General features: G+C 39.9%; 1 protein-coding gene across 1 annotated transcript in view; it reads right to left on the bottom strand.

Moving 5' to 3' along the window:
* Nucleotides 1-4,028: 4,028 nt before the first annotated feature.
* Nucleotides 4,029-19,312, bottom strand: part of PARD6G (par-6 family cell polarity regulator gamma) — a 277,377-nt gene continuing 262,093 nt past the window's right edge. Inside the window, exon 3 of the mRNA XM_053714818.1 lies at nt 4,029-6,020. Within this exon, the coding sequence (XP_053570793.1) occupies nt 5,161-6,020 (860 nt within the window). The 3' untranslated portion in view covers nt 4,029-5,160. The remainder of the gene's footprint in view (nt 6,021-19,312) is intronic.

Below are 19,312 nucleotides of genomic sequence, written 5' to 3'. Positions count from 1 at the left end.
CAACTTTAGGGATTTTGTCCCAAAATTCTAATCTGTCAGACGGCACAGGATATAATTGCTTAAAACGTTTAGAAGGAGTAAATGAATTACCCAATTTATCCCATTCTTTGGAAATTACTGCAGAAATAGCATTAGGAACAGGAAAAACTTCTGGAATAACCACAGGAGCTTTAAATACCTTATCCAAACGTTTAGAATTAGTATCAAGAGGACCAGAATCCTCTATTTCTAAAGCAATTAGTACTTCTTTAAGTAAAGAACGAATAAATTCCATTTTAAATAAATATGAAGATTTATCAGCATCAACCTCTGAGACAGAATCCTCTGAACCAGAAGAGTCATCAGAATCAGAATGATGATGTTCATTTAAAAATTCATCTGTAGGGAGAGAAGTTTTAAAAGATTTTTTACGTTTACTAGAAGGAGAAATAACAGACATAGCCTTCTTTATGGATTCAGAAACAAAATCTCTTATGTTATCAGGAACATTCTGCACCTTAGATGTTGAAGGAACTGCAACAGGCAATGGTACTTTACTAAAGGAAATATTATCTGCATTAACAAGTTTGTCATGACAATCAATACAAACAACAGCCGGAGGAATAGCTACCAAAAATTTACAGCAGATACACTTAGCTTTGGTAGATCCAGCACTAGACAGCGATTTTCCTGTAGTATCTTCTGACTCAGATGCAACGTGAGACATCTTGCAATATGTAAGAGAAAAAACAACATATAAAGCAAAATTGAACAAATTCCTTAAATGACAGTTTCAGGAATGGGAAAAAATGCCAAGAACAAGCTTCTAGCAACCAGAAGCAATAAAAAATGAGACTTAAATAATGTGGAGATAAAAGCGACGCCCATATTTTTTAGCGCCAAATCAGACGCCCACATTATTTGGCGCCTAAATGCTTTTGGCGCCAAAATGACGCCACATCCGGAACGCCGACATCTTTGGCGCAAAATAACGTCAAAAAAATGACGCAACTTCCGGCGACACGCATGACGCCGGAAACGGAAAAGAATTTTTGCGCCAAAAAGTCCGCGCCAAGAATGACGCAATAAAATGAAGCATTTTCAGCCCCCGCGAGCCTAACAGCCCACAGGGAAAAAAGTGTCAAATTGAAGGTAAGAAAAAAATGATTAATTCAAATGCATTATCCCAAATATGAAACTGACTGTCTGAAAAATAAGGAAAGTTGAACATTCTGAGTCAAGGCAAATAAATGTTTGAATACATATTTAGAACTTTATAAACAAAGTGCCCAACCATAGCTTAGAGTGTCACAGAAAATAAGATTTACTTACCCCAGGACACTCATCTACATGTTTGTAGAAAGCCAAACCAGTACTGAAACGAGAATCAGCAGAGGTAATGGTATATATAAGAGTATATCGTCGATCTGAAAAGGGAGGTAAGAGATGAATCTCTATGACCGATAACAGAGAACCTATGAAATAGACCCCGTAGAAGGAGATCACTGCATTCAAATAGGCAATACTCTCTTCACATCCCTCTGACATTCACTACACGCTGAGAGGAAAACCGGGCTCCAACTTGCTGCGGAGCGCATATCAACGTAGAATCTAGCACAAACTTACTTCACCACCTCCATCGGAGGCAAAGTTTGTAAAACTGAATTGTGGGTGTGGTGAGGGGTGTATTTATAGGCATTTTGAGGTTTGGGAAACTTTGCCCCTCCTGGTAGGAATGTATATCCCATACGTCACTAGCTCATGGACTCTTGCTAATTACATGAAAGAAACATCAGTACACACCGGCACTGCATAGTATTTATCCAGTCTACACAATTTCTCTGGCACTGCAATTGTATCACAGTCATTCAGAGCAGCTAAAACTTCCCTGAGCAACATGCGGAGGTGTTCAAGCTTAAATTTAAATGTAGAAATATCAGAATCAGGTTGCATCATCTTCCCTGAGTCAGAAACATCACCCATAGACTGAAGCTCTCTTTCCTCAGCTTCTGCATATTGTGAGGCAGTGTCAGACATGGTTCTTAAAGCGTCAGTATGCTCTGTATTTCGTCTAACCCCAGAGCCATCTCACTTTCCTCTAAATTCAGGTAGTCTGGCTAATACCGCTGACAGTGTATTATCCATGACTGCCGCCATGTCTTGTAAAGTAAACGCTATGGGCGCCCTAGATGTACTTGGCGCCATTTGAGCGTGAGTCCCTTGAGCGGGAGTCAAAGGATCTGACACGTGGGGAGAGTTAGTCGGCATAACTTCCCCCTCGTCAGATTCCTCTGGTGATAATTTTTTTTAAAGACAGAATATGATCTTTATTGCTTAAAGTGAAATCAGTACATTTGGTACACATTCTAAGAGGGGGTTCCACCATGGCTTTTAAACATAATGAACAAGGAGTTTCCTCTATGTCAGACATGTTTGTACAGACTAGCAATGAGACTAGCAAGCTTGGAAAACACTTTAAATCAAGTTAACAAGCAAATATAAAAAACGGTACTGTGCCTTTAAGAGAAACAAATTTTGTCAGAATTTGAAAAACAGTGAAAAAATCAAACGAAATTTTTACAGTGTATGTAATAAGCTAACAGAGCATTGCACCCACTTGCAAATGGATGATTAACCCCTTAGTTAAAAAAACCGATCAAAAAAACGATAGACTTTTTTTTAACAGTCACAACAAACTGCCACAGCTCTGCTGTGGCCCTACCTTCCCCAATAAACGACTTTGGAAAGCCTTTGTGCCCTTTAGAGATGTCCTATAGCATTCAGGGGACTCCTGAGGGAAGCTGGATGTCTCAGTCTGTAATTTTAACTGCGCAAAAAAGTGCTAAAATAGGCCCCTCCCACTCATGCTACAACAGTGGAAAGCCTCAGGAAACTGTTTCTAGGCAAAATTTAAGCCAGCCATGTGGAAAAACTAGGCCCCAATAAAGTTATCACCAAAACATATATAAAAACGCTTAAACATGCCAGCAAATGTTTTATATTGCAATTTTATAACAGTATTACCTCTGAGAGTAAGCATGATACCAGTCGCTATTAAATCACTGTATCCAGGCTTACCTTACATTAAACCGGTATCAGCAGCATTTTCTAGCATTTACATCTCTAGAAAAAATTGTAACTGTACATACCTCATTGCAGGATAACCTGCACGCCATTCTCCCGCTGAAGTTACCTCTCTCCTCAGACATATGTGAGAACAGCAATGGATCTTAGTTACAACCTGCTAAGATCATAGAAAACACAGGCAGATTCTTCTTCTATTTACTGCCTGGGATAAAATAGTACAACTCTGGTACCATTTAAAAATAAACTTTTGATTGAAGAGAAAAAACTAACTATATTTCACCACTCTCTCTTACTACCTCCATGCTTGTTGAGAGTTGCAAGAGAATGACTAGATATGGCAGTTAGGGGAGGAGCTATATAACAGCTCTGCTGTGGGTGTCCTCTTGCAACTTCCTGTTGGGAATGAGAATATCCCACAAGTAATGGATGATCCGTGGACTGGATACACCTTACAAGAGAAATTAAAATTAGAGCAGAAGTATGGGTAGGCAATAGTTTTAGGTTAAGTATCTTTGTCCATTCCATATACAGTACAGAAGAACAAAAGATTCTAAATAACAGCAAGAGGGGGAATCATATACATGACTACAAAGTGGGGCTTCAGTCTTTGCTTTTCTATATCCAACTTCTATTTTGGTGGTGAGTACTCCAAGGACGAGCCAAGATAAAAAAATAAACGTAATGCAGCCTTTGTCCAACAGCCTATGTTGAAGTAAAGAAGAAAAATATTAAGAAAATCTAGGACTGCTTGCAATGGTGTGCGTTATGCCCCTGTCAATCTGCAAAGGCGGCAGAGCAAACCCAATAAGTAACAAGGCTTTCATATTTTTTCATAGCTTGGGAAAAAAAGCTACAAAGGTTGTTTATGACAGATGTGAGGCACAATAGTGAATGATAATGATGATGGCGTTCCAATGAAATTAGAGTTATACAAAATAATATATAAAATGAATGGCAAACTACATAATTAATTTTATTTTATTTAACATGTTCATTTTAAAAGTACAAAGGTATTTAAAAAAAAATAGGAAATGAAAACCCATATCACTTTAGGTCTTAAATTAAAATAGGAATGTGTGCATTTTTTTTAAATCAAAGTTTTGCATAAATGAGCCGATTCTTCATCATTTCCTAAACAACAACAAAAAGACATCCACATAGCATAGTTTAATAATTATTTTTAAAAATATGAAAAGTGGAGACATATGACACAGATGAACATAGAAAAAAAATGACAATGTAACTGTTGCTCCTACTTGATTTATATGACAAACTTTAAAAGTAGTGATATTTTGGGACTTTCCCTTTTTTGTTAATATATTCTCCTGGTTAAACAAATTAAGTAGCACAAGAAGTTAATTGTAGCCAAACAACCTTCTTCAGGGAAACCCCGCCCAAACTTTTCTATTACTAAGTCATCAAAAAAAAAAAAGTAACAGATCTGATGCAGATAGTATACAAATGTTTTCAATATTCACAGGAAAGTATGGAGCAACCCAGGAGGCACTAGAAGGAAGTTAGTTTAAATTTCATCAGTAGGAAGAAAACTTTTTTTTTTTTTTTACTACTACCACAGTTGACCAGCAAGTGGTGCTGTTACATGAACTAACACAGGCTGCATCATCTCAGTCAGAAAAATAGAGAAATTATTAAAGTAAATTTCAAAACAAAAAAGTTTTACCTTACCAAAAAAAAAAAAACATACATCAAACACTGATGTTTTCTGCAATGACTTAGAAGATTTTAAGTCATTTGCACAACATGGTAACACATTAAGTACCACAGACATTGTAGAAGAGTGGTTTTAGTGACCTTTATATATAAAATATGGACTAGTTTTGGATCACAACTGATACAGGTCCTGTATTTTAGCAAGTTTATTTAAAACAGAGTCCAACTCATAAGATCTTCCAGTAGTATGACCACAACCTAGAAAAAAAGATGACCTTAGCTGTCATTTGTACCTTTCTGAACAAAGAATTTCTAATGTTAATAAGGCAAATCTTTAATCCATTTGAATGTCTGATATATAGCATGTTTTTTGTAATAAAGTAATGATTTAGACTTCAATTATTTCTAAATCATGGGCAGTGTCTAAAGTGTAATAACGGTACCATCCTCCTCAATGCCTCCTTTTGGAATCACTAAGCTGTTCCTTGGGTCAGATTTTAAGCTACTTAATATTTTATGAATGCTTCCATTGCTTTCTCTCCCAGAATGATTAAGCCCCAAGTCTCTCTCCAACCGAAGGCTCAAGCTGTTGCCATTAAGTCGTGATAGGCTGCCTGAGGGTAGGCTTTGTGATTTAGAAATATTACGTGGTTCAAGACTACCCTCAATAACAATGTCAGCATCATCATCACTCTCCATCTCATCTGGGTGAAAGTTCTGCAGCAGGTGGGCAGAAGGTAGACTATGATGACTAGCAGTGCTGTCTGTGGATTGCCCAGAACTGCCAGACATCCGGCTGCTCCGGATAATATTATTCCTTTGGTTTGCAGGCTTGACTGTGATAATAAGGTTATGACTATTTGCAATCATCATATCAGTAACCTGGTCAAGTGTCTTTCCTGCAACTTCTATACCATTGACTTCCAAAACTTCATCGTTTACAGCTAACAAGCCTGTGCTCTCTGCCAAACCTCCAGGAACCAGTCTAGAAATAAATATCCCTGGAACTTTTTCCAAGCCATGAGGTGTCACTCTAACACTGGTGCCGTCACGAATATAGAATCCCAAGGGCTTCTCACATCCATGTCGATACAGTCTGACTCGTCTGTGTGTCTCAGGAAGGATGTCTACATCAATGATGGAGGAGACAGGTCTGAAGTCATGAGGCATACTGATGTTAAGGTGAGGCTTACGGTTTCTGAGGCTGTCATTGCGAAGTACCACCAAAGCCTTCTTTTTTCGCGTTAATGTAGCACTGCCAAAGGTGCTGTAGTCTACTTCCTCTGCAAAAACAAAAAGGAAGCCATTAGAAAGGTTCACTCTGTAAATGACAAGATTAAAGGGTCTAAAAATCTCAAAGATTACTGAAATTAATTAAAAAGCACGGCTGTAATATTATGATTGTAGTCTCCTTTGAAAAGAATTAAACGTGGAATTGTAAAAATAATAAATATAAAAAAACAGCAAACAAAAATCAAAACAAAACCCTATGCTTTAAATTATTTTCTTATTGCAATATTACTTGCTTAGAAATGCAAAAGGGTAAGGTGAGCTTTGGAGTAGCAATGCATTTAAACTGTGTTCAGCTCTGGAGCTGACTTTGCATGGGTTAAGCAAAGACATATGAAATCAATAGTGCAATATGAAAATGCTCTACTACTCATAGTTTTATGTCCCTTTTAGGACTGTTTTTTAGATTTATTTGTATTGAGGATTGAAAGTAAACATACAGGCAAATATAGGAGCATATGTTTTCAGACTTGTACAGATTCATCAAAATAAATACAAAAAAGTATCAACATACCAACACCATATCATATAGATTATATTATGTAGCTAAAAGTAAAAGAATAAGAAACAAACTAGGTAAACCCATATATTATCCCTAAGTCTGGTCTAAGGAAGACTTATGCAAGTATCACAATCAGAATACTATCTACTAATAAATTAGTCACAATATGTTTATAAGTAAACACTCACACATATGCTTAATATTCCATCACTTGTATTTCAAGCAAATAGATATTTTCTTAAAGGCTGCCAGCATTGTTCTAGCTATAGGAAATGTTCATCTAAAAGAAATAAATATTCCTCTTCCCATGTGGCCATCACCATTGTGTCCTCCTCTAGGAGCAGTAGAGAAGTCTCAAAGATATAAGCAGTTATTAAGGTATTTGTTACTGGTACACAACTTGGATTAAGAATATAATGTGGTGTAGCAGACAAGCAGTTTGACAGTCCTAATGTGACTGTTTTACCCGAGTTACCAGGAGGGGTAGGGTGCCAAGTCTGTGTGTAGGCCCTACAGTCAATGTAATATAGCTGCAGTTAAAGGTGTGAAGCTAGGCTGCTATAACTATTAGCTAATAACCGGCAGATTACTAGTATCTCCAATCTGATAGAGTTGCTGCCCGGACAGGATGCTTCTAAGTTGTGTTTTGATGAGCAAACCCACAGAGCCCTGATCTCAACATCATTGAGTCTGCCTGGGGATACATGAAGAGTCAGAAGCAATTGAGGCTGCATAAATCCACAGAACTGTTGTTAGTTCTCCAAGATGTTTGAAAAAACCTACCTGGTGACTTTGATTTAGATTTTTCTTCTGTAAGGCTATCTTACTAAAAGAAGCAGTGATTCCAGAATCGTTCAGTGCCTTTGGATCTCACAAATCACATGTGGCTCTTACATCACAGGATCGAGGTAACGAATTGTGAGTAGGAACCCCAGAAGGGACATTTATTTATAACAGGAAACTGAACTAATTAATTTACCTTCTTACTACTAAAAACTACCCTACTGACAATATGAGACTTATTTTTTTGCACTACCTAAAAACCTTTTGTGCTCTATTTTATTGTGTTTGTAAATGTGCTGCAATTGTGGTTTTATAGCATTTTAATCTGTACACATTTGAATATATTATATCTGTCTGATCTTTACTATATAGGTGCATAACTATTTATACTATCTATACATTCGTTGCTACACTATACAGCGCCAGATTTTTCCAAGTATACATACATACATACACACACACACACACACAGTGGCGGAACAAATGAACAGTCCCCCTAAAATTAAAAATAAATGTCCCCCTAACACTCAAACATGCATATACACGCACACACATATATACAAAGACGCATACAGTTATACACACACATACCCTCTGATACCAATGCACGCATGCACACATACAAAACACACTCATACCTATGCACACTTACACAAATTCACTCATACATAAATCCATACACAAGAATACATACACACATACAAAGAAAGACTTATGATAGATTTACTAGAGAAGAACATTTATAATAAGATATGATTTTAAAAGTTAAACACAATATATCTGTTTCCTGATTCTGACTGAATGAAATAAGTCCAGAGAACAAAACTTTAAAACATCAGAAATCAGAGGCTTAGAGCTGTATAGGAATCTAAAAACACAACATTATGTAAATGCAGCAATAACAAAAAATCTAAAAAAAAAAAATCCATTTACCTCAAACATTAATTATTTGGGCAGCAAGGGTTGAGAAACTCCAGCAGCTTTTGTAGTTTGAATATCTTGGGCACACTGCTTTATATTGATTTTTTAAATTTTGACAAAAATACAACCAAAAGAATAACCCAGCCAGAAGCCACACACAGGCGCCTATTTAAGAAAGTGCGAGCGGACATGATCCGATATTGCGGATCATGTCCGCTGCACACCGATAAATGATGACAGCATACACGGTTGGCATTTATCATTGCACCAGCAGTTCTTGTGAACTGCTGGTGCAACGCCACCCCCTGCCAATTCGCGGCCGCTAGCAGAGGGTGTCAATCAACCCGATCGTATTGGATCGGGTTAATTTTCTGCAATGTCTGTCCGCCACCTCAGAGCAGGCAGACAGGTTATGGAGCAGTGGTCTTTAGACCGCTGCTTCATAACTTGTGTTTCTGGCGAGTCTGAAGGCACGGGGCATCAAGCTCCATATGGAACTTGATAAATATGCTCTAAGGCAGAACTGTGTGCACACCATGATGCCCAACAGCTCAGCATGGACGGTCACACATCTTATTCCAGCCTAGGAGGGATCCAGGAAAGTGCACATGCCTCCTTAGGGAGCCAAGGACATGGTAAACACTTTCCCTGAGGCCCCAGACAGCTTACATACCAGTTAGAACCCCTAGCCATGATTCAAGTGTCGCCGGAAGAGTGCAGGACCCCCAGTGCGTTCATTCGCCGCTCCCTCTGGACAACTTCAGCACCATTTCTAAGCCAATAAATATTTGCACGTACAGCTCCAGATTGGTGCAGCTCTGAGGGCTGCTCAGAGATCTGACCTAAAGAAGATTTTAACCAGGCCAGGCTGCATGCACAGGCAGGTGCATCTCAGTATTCAATGCCACAAAGGACAATCAATACTATGCACGGCCCGTTGTCCATACAGCCGAGTCTCCAGCTATGCGCCCCCCCAGATCCACCACTGGGTTCCTAACCAGTCCTGAGTGAGCAGTTATGACCTTTGCATCACTGCATATTGATTGGCTGTCTGACACACTCATCAATCAAAGCTGCAACACATGACTGTTGACAAACACCAATCACTTATAATATTTTTTTTCTACTATGGCCTTTCTTATATATATAAAAAAAAAAAAAAAAAGCAGCACATGTAACTTTATATTTAGACTCATGAAGTTACGTGACGTTGGCACAGTCTGGGTCTAAAAAAACAAAACAAAACAAAAAACAGCACACTTAATTATTCAGGCCCCCCCAGATTTCATGTACCGGTGTCACCGACTGCACCGTCATTAGTTCCACCCCTGCATACAAACACATACACATACATATATACACACATACATATAAACATGCACACACACACCCACATGGATATTTTATGTGTTTATTTTCTACTCACACTTGGACAACTTTTACTGAAGAGGTATAACAAAATAACCACTAGCCAATTAGATGATAACTAGGGTTGCCAGCTGTGCTCCATAAAAATCCTGAAAAACATATAGGCGACTGGGCACGGGTGGTAGGTTGGGTCACCCAATGTAACCCCAAAATCCCCAGTTTTGATACCACATAGATATTTTCACAGCTGAGTAGTACATTTAGCCCCTTGTTTGCAAGTAACACACGTATGCAGTAGTGATTTGACCCCTCTTACTGTCAGGAGCACACACACACACAGATGAATGATTTAACACCCCCATGGATGCCTATAACACATAATATAAAAAATGCAGTGTCCCTTCTTTTTGGGCCATATTGGTAATACATCGAGTCATAGGAGACACTTTACATTTAGCTGACACTTCAGGGACTTCTATTTAAGTGTACAGAAATTTTGTAAAGATTTTCTGTAACTGCCTGCTAAAATACTGGACACCTGTCAACCCTAATGGTAACAGACACTATATAGATGCCTGATGTTTAAGAATGCATTTGAGAGATAGTATAGTAACAGCAAATGGTGATACCTCATGTAGATGTTACAATGCCAACAGGTTAACCAGGGCTGGGGAAATACACAGGGTACATATTCCATCAAATAAGAATACAAAAACATGAAGAAAGAACTCATTTTATAATATAAAGTATTTTTATTGTTAATACATCTGCATTGTCAACATTAGATTTCACTACTCTGCTGAAGAAATACGGTTGTAATCTGGGGTTATACTATATTTTGGTTTCCACCATTTACAGGAACAGAAAAAAAAGCAAAGCAAACATAACATTCCTACTAGCGACAGGAAATATGCAATACTCTTGGCACCTCCTGCATACTCCCAAACAGATTGTTATGCCTTAGGCCAACAGCTTAGAAATAATATTTGGCTTAATGATGGCCACTGGGAAAAATTCCATTTACAATAAAGTAAGAAGTGGGCAAATCAAATTACAACACTACAAAATGAGTTGGGTAATACCTTAAACAGCAAGCACCTTGCAAAATAGAGACAACTGATTAGATTCACTTTCCAGTTAAATAGTCCAATCCAATTAACATGTTATTCTATGGAGACTCTTCACTGATGTAGGATTAGGTATCTTCCTATTTTTTTTTTAAAAAAGGATTGATTAAATATCCCAGGTACTAGCAATATTTATTTAACCCTTAAAGGGGCATGAAACCCATATTTTGTCTTTCATAATTCAGATAGCGCATGCAATTTAAATAACTTTCTAATTCATTATCAAATTTATTTAATTCTCATTGTATCCTTTGTTGAAAAGTATACTTGGCTAGGTTCCGAAGCTGCCGAGTGGTGTCTCTTGCTCCCAGTAGTGCATTATTGATCCTTCAACAAAAGATACCAATAAAATGAAGCAAATTATACAATATATGTAAATTGGAAGGTTGTTTAAAATTGTATGTTCTACCTGAATCATGAGAAAATGTTTGGAGTTTTGTGTCACTTTAACCCAATATGACATAACCCTATTAGCGGCCTTCTAACTACCATAGTATGTCTGAACAAACGGGATCCCGGAGAAGCTTGTACAATAATTTGTGTCATGATTGCACAAGTAGAATGTAAATAGTTTTAGTGAGAAACCCAAAGTTATATGATCGCATTTGGCAGTAAAATGGTGGAATGAAATATTCTAAAATGTTGTCTACTTAAAAATATAGTTTTGACAGGTAAATAAAAAAAACAAGGCTCTATTTCTGTTTAAAGTTTAGAGTGATTGCAAAAATGCTAACGATTCTCCAGTATTTTGGTCAAGTTCGCTGAAATTCTCGGTAGCTAAGGGGTTATTAGAGAAATCTGCATACGTCCTTAATTCTAGCCATACAGTTTTAATGATGATGTGAATATTCAATTGTATAAAACAAAGATATATAATCCTTCTGATGGGATGGCTTACATGGTTTTTCTTACCTAAATAACAGTTAAATTGTAGATGCCCTCATTGTAATTAAGTGAGGATTTACACATTTGCATGGTCATGAACAGGGCCACACATTGCATTTGTAGGGCCATCAGCCCTACCCTTATAATCCCTGTTCTTTGAATGCCAAACCCTGTCCCAATATTCAGTGTTTCCTATATAAAGAAAAACTCTATAAACACTTCTTGATAAACTAAATACAGGATGTACACTGCACATTCTTATACTCTCACCCTTGATGACATTGCAGAGCCCCCAAAAGCACTGGCCCCTGGCTGAAGCCCCTCTCACCAAAGGGCAGACCTGGACATGAATCACTGAAAAAAGGTGCCGTTTGACAAGGACATTGCAGTATAAATGCCACATATCCATAATAATGCCAGCAATAACTGTTCATGAAAAACTGACCATAATTAAATCCCAAGTACATTAATATTTCCAACCATAGTGTTGTATAGAAATGAATGGTGCATTATGTTTATTCATTGTGGTTCTCCTTCTTAGTTTTTATTTTTTAAACATTACCTTCTACAAGTCACATTAGTATCTTGTTAATTTAAAATAGTATAAAAATACAGTTTTGCCATTTTTGTCAGTTTAAGTCAGTTGGGGATAGATATGTAGCAGGGTTAGCCTTGAGAAGTCAGCAGGGTGCATTTCAAGTTCTGAGAAGATCTAAATTATGTGAAAAGGGGTCAAAAACAGAATTTATGTTTACCTGATAAATTACTTTCTCCAACGGTGTGTCCGGTCCACGGCGTCATCCTTACTTGTGGGATATTCTCTTCCCCAACAGGAAATGGCAAAGAGCCCAGCAAAGCTGGTCACATGATCCCTCCCAGGCTCCGCCTACCCCAGTCATTCGACCGACGTTAAGGAGGAATATTTGCATAGGAGAAACCATATGGTACCGTGGTGACTGTAGTTAAAGAAAATAAATTATCAGACCTGATTAAAAAACCAGGGCGGGCCGTGGACCGGACACACCGTTGGAGAAAGTAATTTATCAGGTAAACATAAATTCTGTTTTCTCCAACATAGGTGTGTCCGGTCCACGGCGTCATCCTTACTTGTGGGAACCAATACCAAAGCTTTAGGACACGGATGAAGGGAGGGAGCAAATCAGGTCACCTAAATGGAAGGCACCACGGCTTGCAAAACCTTTCTCCCAAAAATAGCCTCAGAAGAAGCAAAAGTATCAAACTTGTAAAATTTGGTAAAAGTGTGCAGTGAAGACCAAGTCGCTGCCCTACATATCTGATCAACAGAAGCCTCGTTCTTGAAGGCCCATGTGGAAGCCACAGCCCTAGTGGAATGAGCTGTGATTCTTTCGGGAGGCTGCCGTCCGGCAGTCTCGTAAGCCAATCTGATGATGCTTTTAATCCAAAAAGAGAGAGAGGTAGAAGTTGCTTTTTGACCTCTCCTTTTACCGGAATAAACAACAAACAAGGAAGATGTTTGTCTAAAATCCTTTGTAGCATCTAAATAGAATTTTAGAGCGCGAACAACATCCAAATTGTGCAACAAACGTTCCTTCTTTGAAACTGGTTTCGGACACAGAGAAGGTACGATAATCTCCTGGTTAATGTTTTTGTTAGAAACAACTTTTGGAAGAAAACCAGGTTTAGTACGTAAAACCACCTTATCTGCATGGAACACCAGATAAGGAGGAGAACACTGCAGAGCAGATAATTCTGAAACTCTTCTGGCAGAAGAAATTGCAACTAAAAACAAAACTTTCCAAGATAATAATTTAATATCAACGGAATGCAAGGGTTCAAACGGAACCCCCTGAAGAACTGAAAGAACTAAATTGAGACTCCAAGGAGGAGTCAAAGGTTTGTAAACAGGCTTAATTCTAACCAGAGCCTGAACAAAAGCTTGAACATCTGGCACAGCAGCCAGTTTTTTGTGAAGTAACACCGACAAGGCAGAAATCTGTCCCTTCAGGGAACTTGCAGATAATCCTTTTTCCAATCCTTCTTGAAGGAAGGATAGGATCCTAGGAATCTTAACCTTGTCCCAAGGGAATCCTTTAGATTCACACCAACAGATATATTTTTTCCAAATTTTGTGGTAAATCTTTCTAGTTACAGGCTTTCTGGCCTGAACAAGAGTATCGATAACAGAATCTGAGAACCCTCGCTTCGATAAAATCAAGCGTTCAATCTCCAAGCAGTCAGCTGGAGTGAAACCAGATTCGGATGTTCGAACGGACCCTGAACAAGAAGGTCTCGTCTCAAAGGTAGCTTCCAAGGTGGAGCCGATGACATATTCACCAGATCTGCATACCAAGTCCTGCGTGGCCACGCAGGAGCTATCAAGATCACCGACGCCCTCTCCTGATTGATCCTGGCTACCAGCCTGGGGATGAGAGGAAAGGGCGGGAACACATAAGCTAGTTTGAAGGTCCAAGGTGCTACTAGTGCATCCACTAGAGCCGCCTTGGGATCCCTGGATCTGGACCCGTAGCAAGGAACTTTGAAGTTCTGACGAGAGGCCATCAGATCCATGTCTGGAATGCCCCACAGCTGAGTGACTTGGGCAAAGATTTCCGGATGGAGTTCCCACTCCCCCGGATGCAATGTCTGACGACTCAGAAAATCCGCTTCCCAATTTTCCACTCCTGGGATGTGGATAGCAGACAGGTGGCAGGAGTGAGACTCCGCCCATAGAATGATTTTGGTCACTTCTTCCATCGCTAGGGAACTCCTTGTTCCCCCCTGATGGTTGATGTACGCAACAGTTGTCATGTTGTCTGATTGAAACCGTATGAACTTGGCCCTCGCTAGCTGAGGCCAAGCCTTGAGAGCACTGAATATCGCTCTCAGTTCCAGAATATTTATCGGTAGAAGAGATTCTTCCCGAGACCAAAGACCCTGAGCTTTCAGGGATCCCCAGACCGCGCCCCAGCCCATCAGACTGGCGTCGGTCGTGACAATGACCCACTCTGGTCTGCGGAATGTCATCCCTTGTGACAGGTTGTCCAGGGACAGCCACCAACGGAGTGAGTCTCTGGTCCTCTGATTTACTTGTATCTTCGGAGACAAGTCTGTATAGTCCCCATTCCACTGACTGAGCATGCACAGTTGTAATGGTCTTAGATGAATGCGCGCAAAAGGAACTATGTCCATTGCCGCTACCATCAACCCGATCACTTCCATGCACTGAGCTATGGAAGGAAGAGGAACGGAATGAAGTATCCGACAAGAGTCTAGAAGTTTTGTTTTTCTGACCTCTGTCAGAAAAATCCTCATTTCTAAGGAGTCTATAATTGTTCCCAAGAAGGGAACCCTTGTTGACGGGGATAGAGAACTCTTTCCCACGTTCACTTTCCATCCGTGAGATCTGAGAAAGGCCAGGACGATGTCCGTGTGAGCCTTTGCTTGAGGAAGGGACGACGCTTGAATCAAAATGTCGTCCAAGTAAGGTACTACAGCAATGCCCCTTGGTCTTAGCACAGCTAGAAGGGACCCTAGTACCTTTGTGAAAATCCTTGGAGCAGTGGCTAATCCGAAAGGAAGCGCCACGAACTGGTAATGTTTGTCCAGGAATGCGAACCTTAGGAACCGATGATGTTCCTTGTGGATAGGAATATGTAGATACGCATCCTTTAAATCCACCGTGGTCATGAATTGACCTTCCTGGATGGAAGGAAGAATAGTTCGAATGGTTTCCATCTTGAACGATGGAACCTTGAGAAACTTGTTTAAGATCTTGAGATCTAAGATTGGTCTGAACGTTCCCTCTTTTTTGGGAACTATGAACAGATTGGAGTAGAACCCCATCCCTTGTTCTCTTAATGGAACAGGATGAATCACTCCCATTTTTAACAGGTCTTCTACACAATGTAAGAATGCCTGTCTTTTTATGTGGTCTGAAGACAACTGAGACCTGTGGAACCTCCCCCTTGGGGGAAGTCCCTTGAATTCCAGAAGATAACCTTGGGAGACTATTTCTAGCGCCCAAGGATCCAGAACATCTCTTGCCCAAGCCTGAGCGAAGAGAGAGAGTCTGCCCCCCACCAGATCCGGTCCCGGATCGGGGGCCAACATTTCATGCAGTCTTGGTAGCAGCGGCAGGTTTCTTGGCCTGCTTTCCTTTGTTCCAGCCTTGCAGTGGTCTCCAAGCTGGCTTGGCTTGAGAAGTATTACCCTCTTGCTTAGAGGACGTAGCACCTTGGGCTGGTCCGTTTCTACGAAAGGGACGAAAATTAGGTTTATTTTTTGCCTTGAAAGGCCGATCCTGAGGAAGGGCGTGGCCCTTACCCCCAGTGATATCAGAGATAATCTCTTTCAAGTCAGGGCCAAACAGCGTTTTCCCCTTGAAAGGAATGTTAAGTAGCTTGTTCTTGGAAGACGCATCAGCCGACCAAGATTTCAACCAAAGCGCTCTGCGCGCCACAATAGCAAACCCAGAATTCTTAGCCGCTAACCTAGCCAATTGCAAAGTGGCGTCGAGGGTGAAAGAATTAGCCAATTTGAGAGCATTGATTCTGTCCATAATCTCCTCATAAGGAGGAGAATCACTATCGACCGCCTTTATCAGCTCATCGAACCAGAAACATGCGGCTGTAGCGACAGGGACAATGCATGAAATTGGTTGTAGAAGGTAACCCTGCTGAACAAACATCTTTTTAAGCAAACCTTCTAATTTTTTATCCATAGGATCTTTGAAAGCACAACTATCCTCTATGGGTATAGTGGTGCGTTTGTTTAAAGTGGAAACCGCTCCCTCGACCTTGGGGACTGTCTGCCATAAGTCCTTTCTGGGGTCGACCATAGGAAACAATTTTTTAAATATGGGGGGAGGGACGAAAGGAATACCTGGCCTCTCCCATTCTTTATTAACAATGTCCGCCACCCGCTTGGGTATAGGAAAAGCTTCTGGGAGCCCCGGCACCTCTAGGAACTTGTCCATTTTACATAGTTTCTCTGGGATGACCAACTTGTCACAATCATCCAGAGTGGATAATACCTCCTTAAGCAGAATGCGGAGATGTTCCAACTTAAATTTAAATGCAATCACATCAGGTTCAGCCTGTTGAGAAATGTTCCCTGAATCAGTAATTTCTCCCTCAGACAAAACCTCCCTGGCCCCATCAGACTGGGTTAGGGGCCCTTCAGAGATATTAATATCAGCGTCGTCATGCTCTTCAGTATCTAAAACAGAGCAGCCGCGCTTACGCTGACAAGTGTTTATTTTGGCTAAAATGTTTTTGACAGAATTATCCATTACAGCCGTTAATTGTTGCATAGTAAGGAGTATTGGCGCGCTAGATGTACTAGGGGCCTCCTGAGTGGGCAAGACTCGTGTAGACGAAGGAGGGAATGATGCAGTACCATGCTTACTCCCCTCACTTGAGGAATCATCTTGGGCATCATTGTCATTATCACATAAATCACATTTATTTAAATGAATAGGAATTCTGGCTTCCCCACATTCAGAACACAGTCTATCTGGTAGTTCAGACATGTTAAACAGGCATAAACTTGATAACAAAGTACAAAAACGTTTTAAAATAAAACCGTTACTGTCACTTTAAATTTTAAACTGAACACACTTTATTACTGCAATTGCGAAAAAACATGAAGGAATTGTTCAAAATTTATCAAATTTTCACCACAGTGTCTTAAAGCCTTAAAAGTATTGCACACCAAATTTGGAAGCTTTAACCCTTAAAATAACGGAACCGGAGCCGTTTTAAACTTTAACCCCTTTACAGTCCCTGGTATCTGCTTTGCTGAGACCCAACCAAGCCCAAAGGGGAATACGATACCAAATGACGCCTTCAGAAAGTCTTTTCTAAGTATCAAAGCTCCTCTCACATGCGACTGCATGCCATGCCTCTCAAAAACAAGTGCGCCACACCGGCGCGAAAATGAGGCTCTGCTTATGCTTTGGGAAAGCCCCTAAGGAATAAGGTGTCTAATACAGTGCCTGCCGATATTATTATATCAAAATACCCAGATAAAATGATTCCTCAAGGCTAAATATGTGTTCATAATGAATCGATTTAGCCCAGAAAAAGTCTACAGTCTTAATAAGCCCTTGTGAAGCCCTTATTTACGATCGTAATAAACATGGCTTACCGGATCCCATAGGGAAAATGACAGCTTCCAGCATTACATCGTCTTGTTAGAATGTGTCATACCTCAAGCAGCAAGAGACTGCACACTGTTCCCCCAACTGAAGTTAATTGCTCTCAACAGTCCTGTGTGGAACAGCCATGGATTTTAGTTACGGTTGCTAAAATCATTTTCCTCATACAAACAGAAATCTTCATCTCTTTTCTGTTTCTGAGTAAATAGTACATACCAGCACTATTTCAAAATAACAAACTCTTGATTGAATAATAAAAACTACAGTTAAACACTAAAAAACTCTAAGCCATCTCCGTGGAGATGTTGCCTGTACAACGGCAAAGAGAATGACTGGGGTAGGCGGAGCCTGGGAGGGATCATGTGACCAGCTTTGCTGGGCTCTTTGCCATTTCCTGTTGGGGAAGAGAATATCCCACAAGTAAGGATGACGCCGTGGACCGGACACACCTATGTTGGAGAAATCCTTATAATGATATTGCAATGTATTGCTATTTGTATGAACATGCTCTACACACACATTTGCATACACAGTTTCAAAACTGCTTTGATTCTATATAGCGCATTTGTAAGAAAAACATTGTTGCATACACATACCTCCCAACATATGTAGCTAGGTATTAGTAGGTATTATGGGCAGAGCAATGTTGGGAGGGGACAGGGTCAAATAGGGACAAGTTGGGAGGTCTGTGCACATGCACATTTTATTTGTCTTTTAATGATTAAGAACTGATATAAATTCTATTATTATGATCCTGATAGTGCTTTTACTAGGACGCCTGAATATGCTCTTGTTAGGGCCTTTGACAACAAACATTAGTATTTCAACTAAGCAATCAAAGAACAAGTTTTTCTCCTGAGTGATGGAGAAAACAAACAAACACTTTCTCAGTGTCAAACACTTTTCTCAGGACCAGGCAGACCTTAAGATCAATCTAACATTGTTGTGTATGGGATAGTACAGTATCTGCATTTATAATTCAAAAGCCCAGCCGAACCACGAACATCATACTCTACTAAACAGCAGCACTGGCAAAGTAGCCAGTAGAGTTCTCCTAATCTAAACCATTTTTTTTAAACAAAGAAGACTACACAAATATTTAGCATTTGGCAAAAATATGTAAATATGTATTGGCTCCTGTGGCAGTAGGTGCTCTACAAGAGGAGGGGAAGCAACCAGACCAGCTCAAGTGAGCCCCAATATCACAATAAACTACAAAGGATAGAGGATTAAACATACTAGACTTGCTTTCTGATGCCCAGTGTATATCCCACACACCTTAAAAGATGTGAGTGTCAAACCAGACCAGCTCATGTGCCATCTGGCATAATTATTATAACTAGAGAGTTTATTTACATGCAGTGCTATAAAGAAAGAAAAAGTAGCAGAGAGAAATGAGGAAGACCTATAGCCATGGGCACCAATGCAGATGTGAGAGTAACCACAACATCATTGACATGCTCCTAGGTCAGTTTGTTATGCCCCAATTTTTAGTCACTATTGACAACTTGGTGCCCATATTTGTCAAGCCCGGTACTAGGGGTTATCCATGCAAAAAAT

This window comes from Bombina bombina, chromosome 5 (genome assembly GCF_027579735.1).
Source record: "Bombina bombina isolate aBomBom1 chromosome 5, aBomBom1.pri, whole genome shotgun sequence".
Taxonomy (NCBI): Eukaryota; Metazoa; Chordata; class Amphibia; order Anura; family Bombinatoridae; genus Bombina; species Bombina bombina.
This window is presented reverse-complemented; position numbering and strand designations above follow the sequence as displayed.